Below are 13,795 nucleotides of genomic sequence, written 5' to 3'. Positions count from 1 at the left end.
GGCCAGCAGTGCGCTCTAAATAAATAAATTACCCCCTCCCTCCCCCAAAAGAATGGAAATTTCGGCACGAACACGGAACTACAATACATTCACATGCGACTAACTATGCGTAGACCTCCGCGGATTTTCCAACTTGCCCAGTGTAGCCAGGCGTCGCAGCGCCCTCTCAAGTTGAGTTTGTTCGCGAATGTGGAGAGCGTGCTCCCTGCGACAGGGCCGGACTGGACGCGGCTGCACTAGTGTCCAGACCAGGCGTGCTTCCCCACCTCCCGTTGCTTTCTTCCCCACTGACGTCCCGGCCAAGGAAAACGTAACAGTGTCCCCCAAATCGGTATTGCTGCCACAAACCGCAGCTTAAACGGCTTTAAGGCATCGGCATTTGTGTCTTATAGCGCTGTAGTGCGGGCACCGCAAAGGCGTTTGAGAATAGGTCCTTATGTTCAAAGCCGTAAGGAGTGCAACTATATGGCACAAATCTTCCGCCTTTTCCACTCAGGGCCTTGGAGGCGAAGGCACCCGTCCGAGACCTTTGGTATACCTTTGGAGCCGAAAGGCGCGGCCTTACGTGCGATCGTTGTGTCGTCCAACGTCAGAAAGTAAAAGCAGAGAAAATAAAAACATCTATGCCGTCAGCAATATTTGAAAATATCTCACAATATACGAAAGGTTTTTGGACCGCTGTATATATTTTGTGCACAGGTATGAATACAGTAAAATTGTTGCAGCAGCACTGACTGCCCCTGGTGGCCAAGGCAATACTCAAAACCTGCTGTTACTGATGAGAGTAGCGTTTGCAGTACTTTTAAGGAAGCAATAAGAACAAAATAGTGTCAGAGCTCAAGAAACTAATTTTAAGGAAGCAATAAGAACAAAAGAGTGGCGGAGCTCAAGAGACTAATAGAATGCCGCACTTTAATTTTAAAACACTCACTTCAGCCACCTTATGCACTTCAGTGGGTGCTAAGCCTCAACGGCAGTTTCACATTTCGGCTGCACAGCTGCGTCGATGCTCCCTTGGTGAAATGGGGTGCCTTTGCTTGCGAGGCCTTGGAGAAATGACGTTTATTGTGGTATTAGTAGGCATCAAAAGAAGCAAAGGTAAAAAAAGAAAACCTTTTGGTACCTTCCCACATATCGCCTCCGAAAAAGCCACGAAACCAAGAAAAGAGGCCATTGGCTTGCATATCGAAAGCTCCTTTCACTGTGCGAATCCTAGCGAACATGCATACACCGGACTTCTGAACAGCGCAACCGCTATAGTGACGGCTGTCGTCTGAATCCGGAGGGTGACGGTCTTTTTGCACGAGAAAAATCAAGACCGGCCGATAGCGCCGTCGATAGGCAGCGCGCGCTAGGCTCCATAGATACATTTTTGCAACAAACGGGGCCACAGAATGACATTACGAGCCCTAAACAGGGGCCCGGTCCAAAGCGTAACAAAAGAATCTCAATTTTATGGCTCGCGTCTTTGTGGCTGCCTATGCCTCGTGATCTGACGAGAAACGCTCGCAAGTTTCCCCTCTTCCATAGAAAAAACGTTTTATCGGAACATTCGCTCTTTGCTTCCTCCCTGCTTGGTTATTGCCCTTCGAACGCGGCGCGGCCAGAATCGATATTTTCATATGGTTCCAGTGAGGCGTATCAATGTAGCGAACGTCTTCCAACGCGCGGGAGATTATTAGGGTAATAGCGGGCCTCCGAAATATGTAAACGCTGCCTGCGGTCGCTGCGCTTCTTTTTTTAATGCTACTCGGCGCGTACGGAAGCAGCTCGCTACGTGTGTTTGCTTCGTTTGGCGTGTGCGCTTTTGTGCAGTACCCGTGCGCAACGTCGTAGTAAAAGATGCTTATCACGATCTTTGTAGTGCACGGTGGAGGTCTATCACAGCGACGCTCTGCAGTTTAGATTGTGCCGACCGTCGTTTTCAGTGTGCCACCTTGTAAATGCGTATTTAATTAAAGAGCTAAGTAAATGGTAAGTATCGGATAGGTTCTTCGCTTTAAGTGGCGAAGTCCACGGCTTCAGGTAGCATTGTCAGTCAGGTAGCAATGTCCATGCATTCGACATTCCAACGCTCCTCTTCAGTGCAAGACATGAAGCCTGCAGTCCAGCGAAACGAGGGAGTAGTAAGGCACTCGTTGGGGTGAGCACGGCTTTGCGAAACTTTCCAAATCTTTGTACGCTGCATGCTTTTCATTTTTATTGAATTTTCATTGCTGCCAAACAAGTACGTTTAAATCACACGCGACGGGATCGGGCCAATACGCAGAGATCGCTCGGCATATGAGTGCCTTCCGACGGATGGTCACGGGCCGCCAAAGAGTCTAACACTCGCACAAATGAAGCAGCTTTCTCGAAGTGAGCTAGATCCGCCTTCCTCCACGAGTGAGAGAGCATAGCATCCGCTGGAATACCAATATAAGAGCTATGTGCAGCATTAGGTGGCCTCGGTGCCGCGTAAATATGCGATAAACAAACTCTTAAGCGTGCAGTGTAGGGCTTTAATAGATCCTTCTGTAACCACCCGCAAAATCAATATATGTAGGGCCCTCCATTTTCGGGTTTTATATATTTATGAAGAATGGAGGGTAAATATCGGCTGCTTTTGTAGTTAAATTCGGATATAAATCACGTCCTTCAACAAAACGTTTCATTACTTGGATTTTTCGGGACTATTTTTTTCCCAAGGAAACAGCGCTGACCGCGATTGTGACTTTCACACACCAGCACAGGAAGATTTAAACACAAAGTGCTACATAAACACCACCGCAAGTAGTTACAGGCCTAATCAAAAGGTCGCCAGTGACGTTCCGTACGAGTAGGGCCCGAGTGGGGCACCGTTCTCGTCGACGAGCCCAATCCATCGTATGCTCAGATGGTGGCTGCAGTTGCACGATCTCGACACTGACCACTAAGGAGGCGCACAGTGCTCCTGGACTACGCCTGCACAACGTGAGCACTTTTTTGAAATGAATGGCGAAGTGCTGCACCGCGAGAACCAGTTAATGCAGTGCGGGCGAATCGAAGGGACCTAGGGCTGGTCGTGCACCCTCTTCCTCCCCCTTTCCACCAAGCGCTGTTCAAAAACAAATGTGTTAAGCTGCAGGAATGGCGGTTAGCCAACTGCAGAAAGTCAAGGCCTTTAAATGTCAATAGACCTCTCCCTCGAGTAAACAACGTGACGTCACGGAACGCACGTGCAGCGACTGCAGCGCTCTCCTTCCTAGCGGCGATGGGCAAAACGCTCCCTCTTCGGCTGGCATCCAACGCTCTCGTACGTGCCTCGGAAGCGATGCAGCTGTCAGAGTACGCGAAATCACTGCCTAAAATCGCCCGGAAGCGATATGTTGAAAAGTTGAAAGTCGACGGGAAACAGTACCCTGACCCCTTCGTTTTGAAGGACTGGAGAAACGACCCGAAATTGTGGCAAAACGTGCGTTTTGGCGACATATACGTTTATCTCGTTCAGACGCCCGGCCCTTGCACTACTGAGAGCATGAAGTGCTACCGTTCGCTGAAGGCGTACGTTCTTGCAGCGGAAGGGCACGTGCGCCAAGTTTTGGCAGCCGACTTTGGTTTAGAGTGCTGCTTTTTAAAAGCAGAAGTGACCCCGTCGCAGGGGACCACCGGCGAGCCGTACGAAGCGTGGACGCTTTTGCGAGAAGGAAGCGTGCAGGCAGCTCACTGCACATGCATGACCGGGTAAGTTCAAGCTTTATTGTTCCATCCGAAGGGGCAGCATATAGGCAGTGTTCCACCACTCTATTTCGACAACGCCCCCATTGAGTACGTGGAAACCCTCACATTACTCGGAGTGGTATTTACTGCTACTATGTCGTGGGACGCTCATGTAAGCAAAGTGTGCCTATCCCTTTCCAGATATATTGGGATAATTTCGCGGAATAAACATATTTTACCCGCCAAAACTAAGCTGAATCTGTACTATGCGTTCTTTTATTCTTATGTATCGTATTGCTTCCTTGTATGGGGACAAACCACAGCATCTAACATCCAGAAGCTTCTAGTACTGCAAAAAAGAACACTTCGCGTAATTGCTAATGTACCATATGATGCTCCGACACGTCCTATCTACCAGCAATACAGAATGATACCCGTAACAAGAATGTTCGATTACAGGTTTGCATCCTTCTATAAAAAAATAATAGCCGAAGACGACACATTTTTTTCTAGCATTGTGACACTTACACCACATCGGACACCGTATATGACACGACAGCGTATCATCTATTCATTACCACGATGCAGAACAAACTATGGCTTTTCCACACTAAAATACATTCTTCCCAAATACTTGAACACGCCATTTTGCGACACGTTGCTCAGCATGTCTGTCTCGGCTATTCGAAATGTGTTTGCAAGGTAGGTCCCACAGTATGCGTACCCATGTATAGAATTCTATTGCATTGAACCGTAAATGTTGTGTAAAACCTTTATTCTGTTGTGCGGAAGTAGTACTTGTCCATGCAAAGTAAAAACAGTTTCCTTTCATGCATGTATTTAAAAAAAAAAGTTTCTTTTTATGCACGTATTTAAAAAAAATGTTTCCTTTTATGCATATATTTACATGCCTTGTCTTTCCGTGTACCTTGCGTTGTTACCAGTGTATGAAGTAACCATCATAGTCGCTAGCAAACTGCCTCTTTGTAGGGGTGGCGAGGCTTGTCAAGCGGTCGTAATGACTGCTTTTTTCTTGCCGCCCTCAGTTTTTGTAAAAAAAAGCTGAAATAAAGTGATTGATTGATTGATTGATTGTTCGGCGGGATGTCGAACAACAGCGTTTTAACGCGCTACCTTGATCAGCAGAAAGATAATTGCATGCGGTAGATTCGAAACGCTAACCGTCACGTCAGAATACTGTTCACGTGTCAAGTCAGTGTACAATAATGCAGTGCGTAGGATGTCATATATTTTTATTGTGTTAGCGCATGCGAGGTCTTATACTTTGATTGTGTTATCCCGTTCTGTATCGCAACCGCCGCCGCCATGGCATCGCTGATTCGATCTCGGCCGCTTGTCGACGGGGCTGAAGCTGAGAACGCTGACTGTCGCTTCGTTGGGGGAGAATCTGCTCTAACTGTTGTGTCCTCTGCGCGGTCACTGCTCAGAGCCATTGCGAAAAACAAAACGCTCATGACCGTGCGGTGTCGGGTCTGTTAAAAGGGTCCCTAGGCGGCTGAAACTGCTCCGGTTCCGAGCACCGCGACGCCCCTTACATCCCATGCGTCGCCCGAATTCAAACCCTGCACAGCTAACCTACTTTACGCTTTCTTGTCCCATACTACCAGTTTGCAACGACTAAGATGTTGATACCCCGCTACCATGCGCGTGCACATCGGACTTCAAAAATTTTTATCGAGGTTCTGATATTTTAGTGGCTGAATATGTGCCACTTGTGGGTAGCTGGATTGGTATTTTATTTTAGTTTCAAAGTGTGTGCGCTCTCGTAACGCTTGAAATTTAACGGTTACAAACGTATCTTTTAGGTTAGGAGAAGTTTGCACCCATGTGGCTGCACTGCTCTTCAAGGTGCAACTGCTCGTTTCCTCTGGCTTCGCTCCGGGTGGTCCGGTAACGAGGACGGGGCGCCTGCGTTGGCGGATAAGATGAGAAAAAAAGTTCACAGTGTCATTCACCTCGCTAGCTTTTCAAAATCAGCAAGCGAAAGAAAGGAATGCTTCTTACCAGAGATGAAGTGCGCTCCGCATATCCTATGTGCCGGTCTTGGCTTCCATTTATCTCGACGCATTGCGCGCTCCCACACCTTCAGGAGATTCTCGTCCCGCGGAAAACGAAAAAAGCGGATGCCGGTGCCTTTCTTGGCACGGTTAGTGCATCCCACGGCACAGCAGCTCGCAGGCATCACGAGACAGGGTCGAGGCACGGATTCCGGCGCCCGCACTGCGATAGCTTACTTGCTCGCCCAGCAAAACTATACGGGATCGCACGCAAACGGAGGACTGTTTTCCCCATCGGGTTCCCGGCGTGAGCCGGAAACGTCATCGCCGTGACGTCACTCGCCTCGCGTGACGTACCCGAGGAGAGGTCTATTGCTTCCCGCAAGGCACAGCGGAGTCGGACAAGCGAAGTCCTCAGCGTTTGGAAAGGGCGCGTTCACACTGGCGAGTCGCGGAGGTCATGATGACCATAGCCTAGCTACGCCCACTGCAGGGCAAAGTCTTCTCCAATTAACCCTGCCCTTTGCCAGCTGGGGCCACTGTGGCCCTGCAAACTTCTTAATCTCATCCGTCCCCCTAACTTACTGCCGCTCCCTGCTACGCTTGCCTTCTCTTGGAACCCACTACGTTACCCTTAAGGAGCATCGGTTATCTTCCCTTCGCATTGCATGCCCTGCCCACTTCTTCCTCTTAATTTCGACTAGGATGTCATTAACCGGCGTCTGTTCCCTCCCCGCACTCCGGCCGCTTCCGGTCTCTTATTGCTATACCTATCAGTTTTCTTTCCAAAGCTCACCGCGTTGTCCTTAACCTAAGCTGAACCCTCTTCGTTAGCCTCCACGTTTGTGCCCCACAGGTGAGTACCGGTACGATACAGCTGTTGTATACTTTTTTCTTGGGGAATATTGGCACACTGCTATTCATGATTTGAGAGAACCTGCCATATGCACTCCATCCCATTCTTATTCTTCTAATTATCTTCCTCTCGTGATCCGGATGAGTTGTCACTGTGTGCCGTGAGTACACTTATTCCCTTGCCATTTCCAGCACCTCGCTGCTAACTGCGAACTGCTATTTTCTTGCAAGTGTTTTGAACACTACATGGATTTTCTGCATGTCGCAGAGGTAGCGCGACATTAGCAGATTCGTCACAGAGGAGGATCCTCGAACAAGTCGCCAGCGACCCTTTTGGACCAGGCGCTCATTGACCAATATTTTTGCAAGGCCGAACATGGGGCGCGACATCATGACGCAGAACTCCTCAAGGAATCCTCAGCGTCGCGAAGTATGACACAACGTCGGGGCCGTTAATATCCGGGTTGTAATAGACGATATGCGAAATTGCTTGGCGGTCTGGCAACACCGCGCCCACAACTTCCGGTTTCCATCTTGGTTCGGTCGACCTCGTCGAGCTGGTGCATCGTTTGCTATGCGTATTTTCTTCTTGCGAGTGGAATTTCAACAGGCAAGCTTCAGCTGCTGCGTTGTTTTCACAGCTGATCTTTGACCAAATGTAGGTGCTTTCAATAAGCGCCAGCTTACTCCTACCGCGTCCTCAACTTCGCTTGAAGTCTGGCGCTGATGATCTCAATAATCGGCACTCGAAAGTGGGTTTGAAAGTCGAACCGTGACCGTGTGCTGTTGTCGTTTTAATGCTCGCATTAAAGCACCAGTTCAAGCATCACGCATTATCATGGCTATTTTATTCCCAGGTGGACGCGAATTCATCTGGTAGGGTAGCGAGCGGTTATTTTGCGGTGTGTGCGCACGTGTGTTGACAAACTTCTGTGACAGTGCGAACTTTCGTTCGCGCCGACGCCAGGAACTTCGTGCATTGCAGTATAATCACACAAGACCCTCGACGAGCTGCGTAATTCGATTCCTTTGTGCAATGCGCATCCGCGGTCTTCAACGTCACCGTTTCAGAGCCCGGCGTCGGTTGATTTTCGCCACAATTCGTTGAAACCGCGTCCTGCTTAAGACGCAGTCAGTCAGTCGACGTTAACAAGAGGAAAGTAGGCATGCACATATAATTCAAAATATTGTAAGCAAAGACGCAGCTTTTTTTTTCAGATAAGCACTGAGCCACCGCGGCGGCTTGATTAGAGAAAGATGCTACAGCTGTAGGTGCATGCACGGACTCGATACGCTGGTCAAGCTATGTGTGCAGGGGCGAAATTAGCATGTTCGGTTGCTTCCGAAACTTAATTAGCTTACTCCCAAACTTGGACAAATAGCTTTGTTGCGAAGCAAGCTGTTGGAGCTTGCCACAACGATAATAAAATCTGATGGCCTGAAGCGTTTTCAGAACACTGTTGCACGTACTTTCTAGCTTAGAAATGCGTCCCTCCTTCATAATAAAGTAGCTATATTATTCGCTTCTTTTTTTTTAGATTTTCTTCGCCGCAGATATCGAAGGTATAGGAATCCTCAAGAAATAAAGCATTCGCACCTCAGTTTTTATGCGTAGGGTGTATTGCTTCACAAAGACTCCTTAACGTGCATAACATATGCGTATGGTCCAGAGAGTTTGCTCGCCCTTCTAAAACTAATTGAACACGGGAGAAACTTAACTGAACACGTAGCAAACTAAGCAGTAATCGGCATATGGTTCTTCGAGTGAACTTATTTCGCCACGGCACGAGTGATTGGCCCGCTCAAAAAAATTACCTTCTCTATTATGTTGTTCAAGTATGCGTCTATATATATTCACGCCCGACCGGAGAGTTAATAAATGCACGAAATAGGCTTCTAATTTTGATCAGAGACAACAAAGGCTGTGGTCCTTATCTTAATTTAAACGCAAATCACCTCGAGAGATTTGTCAAAAATCAGCGCAGAAAGCGAAAGCTACGCACTGATCCGCGTGCTGACACATGATACCTCGCATGGTGTTTTGTGTTACTAAAACGTTGGGACGGATTAAAAAAATAGAAAAGCGAAAAGCTGGAACGCACCTAGTTCTGGCACGCATCGTAGTGTCTTTTCACAGTGGAGAGGGTAGCGCGACACTGCATCGGCATTTTGCATTTCAAACGAAGCGCAGCCGTTATAACACAACGCTGGGCAGCGGTTTCGTTTTCTGTACCGTACCAACATGGAGGACTTAGTTCTCGGAGCGCCGAGAGATGGCGCTGCGCATTTCGCATATCGTCTATTGAAACCAATGCGCTCGGCAGCCATCCGCGCGCGCTCGCTCCAGGCGTCCGTGTTGAAACACTCGCTTCGGTGGTCGCACTGCCCTTTCTGCTGCACGCGCTGGTCTTCTCTATGTTTCATGAGATGTTCGTGTCTTTTCATGAAATTTTCCGCAGAGGCAACCAAGAAGGTTGTATAAATATTTTTCATTCTTTTCATTGAGCAGCACCTCATTTTCATGTGCAGCTTGTGATAGCGTCAAGTGCATGACGCGTCACTTTGCCATGACGCGCACTGATAGCAGCAGCGGATAAGCAACCGCTGCGTATAAAAGAAGCGTCAGACAAATAAACGCTGATTCTTTGTCCTGCACCGGTCTTCGCTGGTTCTCTGCTGCGGCCGCTCGGCTGCCGCACGCTACCACATTACACTGGCGACGAGGAGGGGATCGAGGCGGTTGGCTGCTTTCTTCGGTTGCTGCTGAAGACTACTGCCTGGCGAATGCTGCAATGGCGAAGGTGGGAAAAATTGATACTTTTGACGAAAGGAGCGACAGCTTCGAGTCCTACTTGGAAAGATTTGAGCTTTACGTCTTGGCAAATGAGGTGGCTGAAGGCAAGAAGCTAGCCGTATTCCTGACTGTAGTAGGACCTCGAGTGTATGAAGTATTGAAGAACCTGCTAGTTCCGAATTCCCCTGCCAGCAAAACGTATGACGAGGTCACGGCGCTACTGAAAACACACTACAGTCCCCGAAAGGCCGTGATTGCGGAAAGGTGCCGATTTAACCGAAGATTGCAACTTGAGCAAGAGACTGTAGCCGAATTCATTGTGCAGCTGAAGCACCTGGCCGGAACTTGCGAGTTTGGCAAGTTTCTCGACGAAGCGCTTAGAGACAGGCTAGTCGCCGGGCTACGCTGCGTCGACACTCAGCGTGAGCTGTTTGCCGCTGAAAAGCTAACGTTCGAAGAGGCGTGCAAAATTGCGTTAAATCGTGAACTAGCAGCCACCCAGACTCAACAAGTAAAGCTAGAAGAGCGGAAAAGTATACCACAAAGGCGCTCAGGACTAGAAGTTGATGTTCTGAGTCAAGGCTACCGTGCTAAGGACAATTATCGAAGCAAGACTGAACCCGTAGAGTGCTTTCGTTGCGGTAAACGCCATGCGGCCAATAATTGCCGATATCGCAAGTACAAGTGTCATAACTGCGGAGAGCAAGGTCACTTGAAATCAAAGTGCAGGCAGCGCACAGGCAAACCGAACGCGCTGAATGCGATCGATAGCTCGGCCGATGAGTCTGACGAAGAGCAAGAAATATACAGTATGACAACAAATAAGTCTGCATACTATGTCACAGTTCTGGTGGAAGGACAGGCCTTAAGGATGCTAATAGACACAGGGGCGTCCGTCACCGTCATGCCGAAGTCAGTTTTTCTTCGTAAGTTTCCACATCTGACATTAACGACGGCTACGGTTCCTTTACGAACGTACACAGGAGAACTAGTGCCGGTCGTAGGGTCGGCTGATGTGCGTGTTCAGCACGCTAATAAAACTGACGTTCTACCTGTTCTGATAGTAGATGACGGTGGGAAAGTGTTGCCGTGTCTGCTCGGCCGCAACTGGCTGAGGAAGCTGAAATTAAACTGGCAGGAAGTTCATGCTATACAGCAAGACGACGCCGTGGAGGAACTTAAGAAGAAGTTTGAGGCTTTGTTTTCACCGCAGATGGGGCTGATAACGGGCTACAAAGCACAGGTCCTCTTGAAGCCAGACAGCAAGCCAGTATTTTGCAAGGCCCGTCCCGTGCCTTTTGCATTGAAGCAAGCTGTGTCCGAAGAGTTAGACGCCTTGGAACGGGCGGGGGTACTGAAAAGGGTCACCAGAAGCGATTGGGCGACTCCGCTGGTAGTGGTACCGAAAGACGGAGGAGCAAAAGTGCGGTTGTGCGGTGACTACAAGGTCCCGGTGAACCCTGTGCTGCTGACTGAGCACTACCCTCTTCCCTTGCCAGAAGATTTGTTCACAACATTGGCAGGCTCAAAAGTATTCTGCGTCCTAGACCTTGCTGCCGCTTACCAGCAAGTAGAACTTGCCGAAGATGCAAAGGCGATTTTAACTATAAACACCCACCAAGACCTTTACCAGTACCAACGGCTCCCTTACGGCATTGCCAGTGCTCCTGCCATATTCCAGTCGCTCATGGACCGGCTTCTCAAGGGTATCCCTCAAGTAGGGTGTTATATTGATGATGTCATCATTGGAGGTTCAAGTGAGAATGAATGTCGGAAAAGGCTGAAGAAGTTTTGACACGATTGCAGGAGCACAATGTGACGCTGCGCATGGAAAAATGCAAGCTCTTTTGCAGTGCAGTCCGCTATCTGGGCCACATAATTTCAGCGGATGGAATAAAGCCACTGGGCTCGAAAGCAAGGGCAATAGAGCGTGCAGCGGAGCCTACAAATGGTACTGAACTGAAGTCTTTCCTGGGAATGGTAACATTCTACTCCAAGTTCCTGTCGAACTTGGCGACTGTGGCTGCGCCGCTCTACGAGCTCCTGAAGAAGGGCACGCGTTGGAAATGGACAAGCGAGTGTTCTCGCGCGTTTCGAAAAACAAAACTTGCTCACGACCAGTCCGGTACTTGCTTACTACAATCCGAAGCAACCCTTGGCTCTAAGCTGTGATGCGTCGCAATATGGGCTCGGCGCGGTTCTTTTTCACATACTTCCCAGTGGGCAAGAAAAGCCTGTCGCTTTTGCTTCCAGGACGTTATCGCAAGCTGAGCGTGGCTATGCCCAGATCGAGCGAGAAGCGCTGGCAATAATCTTTGCTCTCAAGAAGTTTCATCGTTACCTGTATGGAAGGGCCTTCACGTTGTTCACGGATCATCAACCATTACTAGGTATCTTAGGGCCACGGAAGCAGGTCCCATCTTTGGCGGCTGCTCGAATGCAACGGTGGGCGTTAATCCTGGCTTCTTATCGCTACGACTTGAGATATCGGAAAGGATCTCAAATGGAAGTGGCGGACGCGCTGTCCAGACTGCCTGTTGCAACCGAAAACAGCGTTGATGAGACACATACGCTCGCTGTTTTTGAAACTACGCCACTGACGGCTAAAGACGTTGCCAAAGCTAGCAAGTATGACGGCATTCTCAGCAAAGTCTACAGATATACGCTTGAAGGATGGCCAGCACAAATCAAAGATCATCAACTTGTACCGTACTATAACAGACGTGCGGAGCTGTCGCTGGAAGCGGGATGCGTCACATGAGGAAGTCGTGTTATTGTGCCAACAAAGATGAGAAATGCAGTGTTAAGTCTGTTGCACACGGAACACCCCGGTGCTTCACGCATGAAGATGCTCGCACGTAGCTTGCTCTGGTCGCCAGGCCTAGACGCAGACATCGAAAACACGGTAAAAACGTGTAGCATTTGCCAACAAATGCAAAATAGCGCTCCCCGTTCTCCACTCGAGCCGTGGCCGTTTCCCGCCCGCTGCTGGCAGCGAGTGCATGTGGACTTTTTGACTTTGAAAACGAGTCCACGCACAAAAGAAATGTCGTTTTTTCAAAGTGGATCGAAGTGTTTCCTATGCGCTCTACTACAGCCGCGAAGACTATCGAGCGCTTGCGGAGTCTGTTTGCTGCTTACGGATACCCTGAACAACTGGTTTCTGATAACGGCCCCCAGTTTTCAGCGCAGGAGTTCCAGGACTTCCTCGATGCCTGTGGCATCCGACGCACGTACAGCCCGCCATACCATCCGCAGTCCAACGGGGCTGCCGAAAGGTCGGTGCAAACTGTAAAAAGGAGTCTTCGTAAGCAGCTTCTGCACGACAACAAGGGAGGTAACAACAGATCGATGCGGGAGAGACTAGACGACTTCCTGCTGGCGTATAGGACAACCCCTAACACGGCAACAGGCAAGTGTCCGGCTGAACTATTTCTGAAACGAACTCCACGCACTAAACTGTCATTACTAAGGCCATCATTTCGGGATGACATGCAGAGTAGGCAAGAAGGGCTAAAACAGCAGCATGACCAACGGAGATCAACTTTCCGTTCGTTTAAGGAAGGAGACTGGGTGTACGTGAAGACTGTCCGGCAAGAGAAGGTGTCATGGACGGAAGGGCGTATAGTGCGGCTAGTCAGCCCTGTGACCCATCTCGTAGAGACTCAGAACACAGTTCGGCACGTTCATGTTGATCATTTGCGATCGCGCAGCTCTTTCCAGTATGCAGGACTGGACACCGGGGCGGAAGCCCCGAGACAACCCGACACCGACGACTTTGAGCGTCATCAGGAGACGCTCCCCTCCCCACCACAAGAGGCGCAGCATGACGCGGACGCGGCAGTACCCCCTCTTCGCGATGACGCACGAACCCCGACCCCGCCACCACAAGACGGGCAAGAATTGCAGCTGCCAGCTGCTCACAACGCACATCCTGAGGCGCAAGCTGAAGCGCCTTCCGACTCTCCACCAACAACACTGCGCAGAAGCCAGCGCGCCCGGAAACCACCAGACCGATATACCTCCCACGATTTCCGCCACTGCAGCTAATGAGTGGAGGCGAAGATCTTGGAGGGAAGGAATGTGATAGCGTCAAGTGCATGACGCGTCACTTTGCCATGACGCGCACTGATAGCAGCAGCGGATAAGCAACCGCTGCGTATAAAAGAAGCGTCAGACAAATAAACGCTGATTCTTTGTCCTGCACCGGTCTTCGCTGGTTCTCTGCTGCGGCCGCTCGGCTGCCGCACGCTACCACATTACACAGCTAAAGAAATACTGAAATGTGGAAAGAGATATGGAGGTTTGTTGCACATTTATAGAGACAAGAAGGTCATGCATCATTCATTTCATTCATTTCATTTATTTATACTGTCAGCCCAGATCACGGGCTATAACAGGAGTGGATAATGAGGTATAAAAAATAGCAAAAACACAAACATTGAAACGG

General features: G+C 49.4%; 1 protein-coding gene across 1 annotated transcript; it reads left to right on the top strand.

The window, feature by feature from the left end:
- Positions 1 to 3,790: 3,790 nt before the first annotated feature.
- Positions 3,791 to 4,384, top strand: LOC149349379 (uncharacterized). Its single transcript, XM_089575444.1, has one exon. It carries the CDS (start codon positions 3,833 to 3,835, stop codon positions 4,382 to 4,384), a length of 552 nt encoding a protein of 183 aa, XP_089431570.1. The 5' UTR covers positions 3,791 to 3,832.
- The last annotated feature ends 9,411 nt before the right edge of the window (positions 4,385 to 13,795 follow it).

Source organism: Amblyomma mixtum, chromosome 3 (assembly GCF_055824585.1).
Source record: "Amblyomma mixtum isolate Tamu chromosome 3, ASM5582458v1, whole genome shotgun sequence".
In the NCBI taxonomy this organism is placed as follows: Eukaryota; Metazoa; Arthropoda; class Arachnida; order Ixodida; family Ixodidae; genus Amblyomma; species Amblyomma mixtum.
Note: the sequence above shows the minus strand (reverse complement) of the source record. Positions and strands in the feature narration are given on the sequence as shown.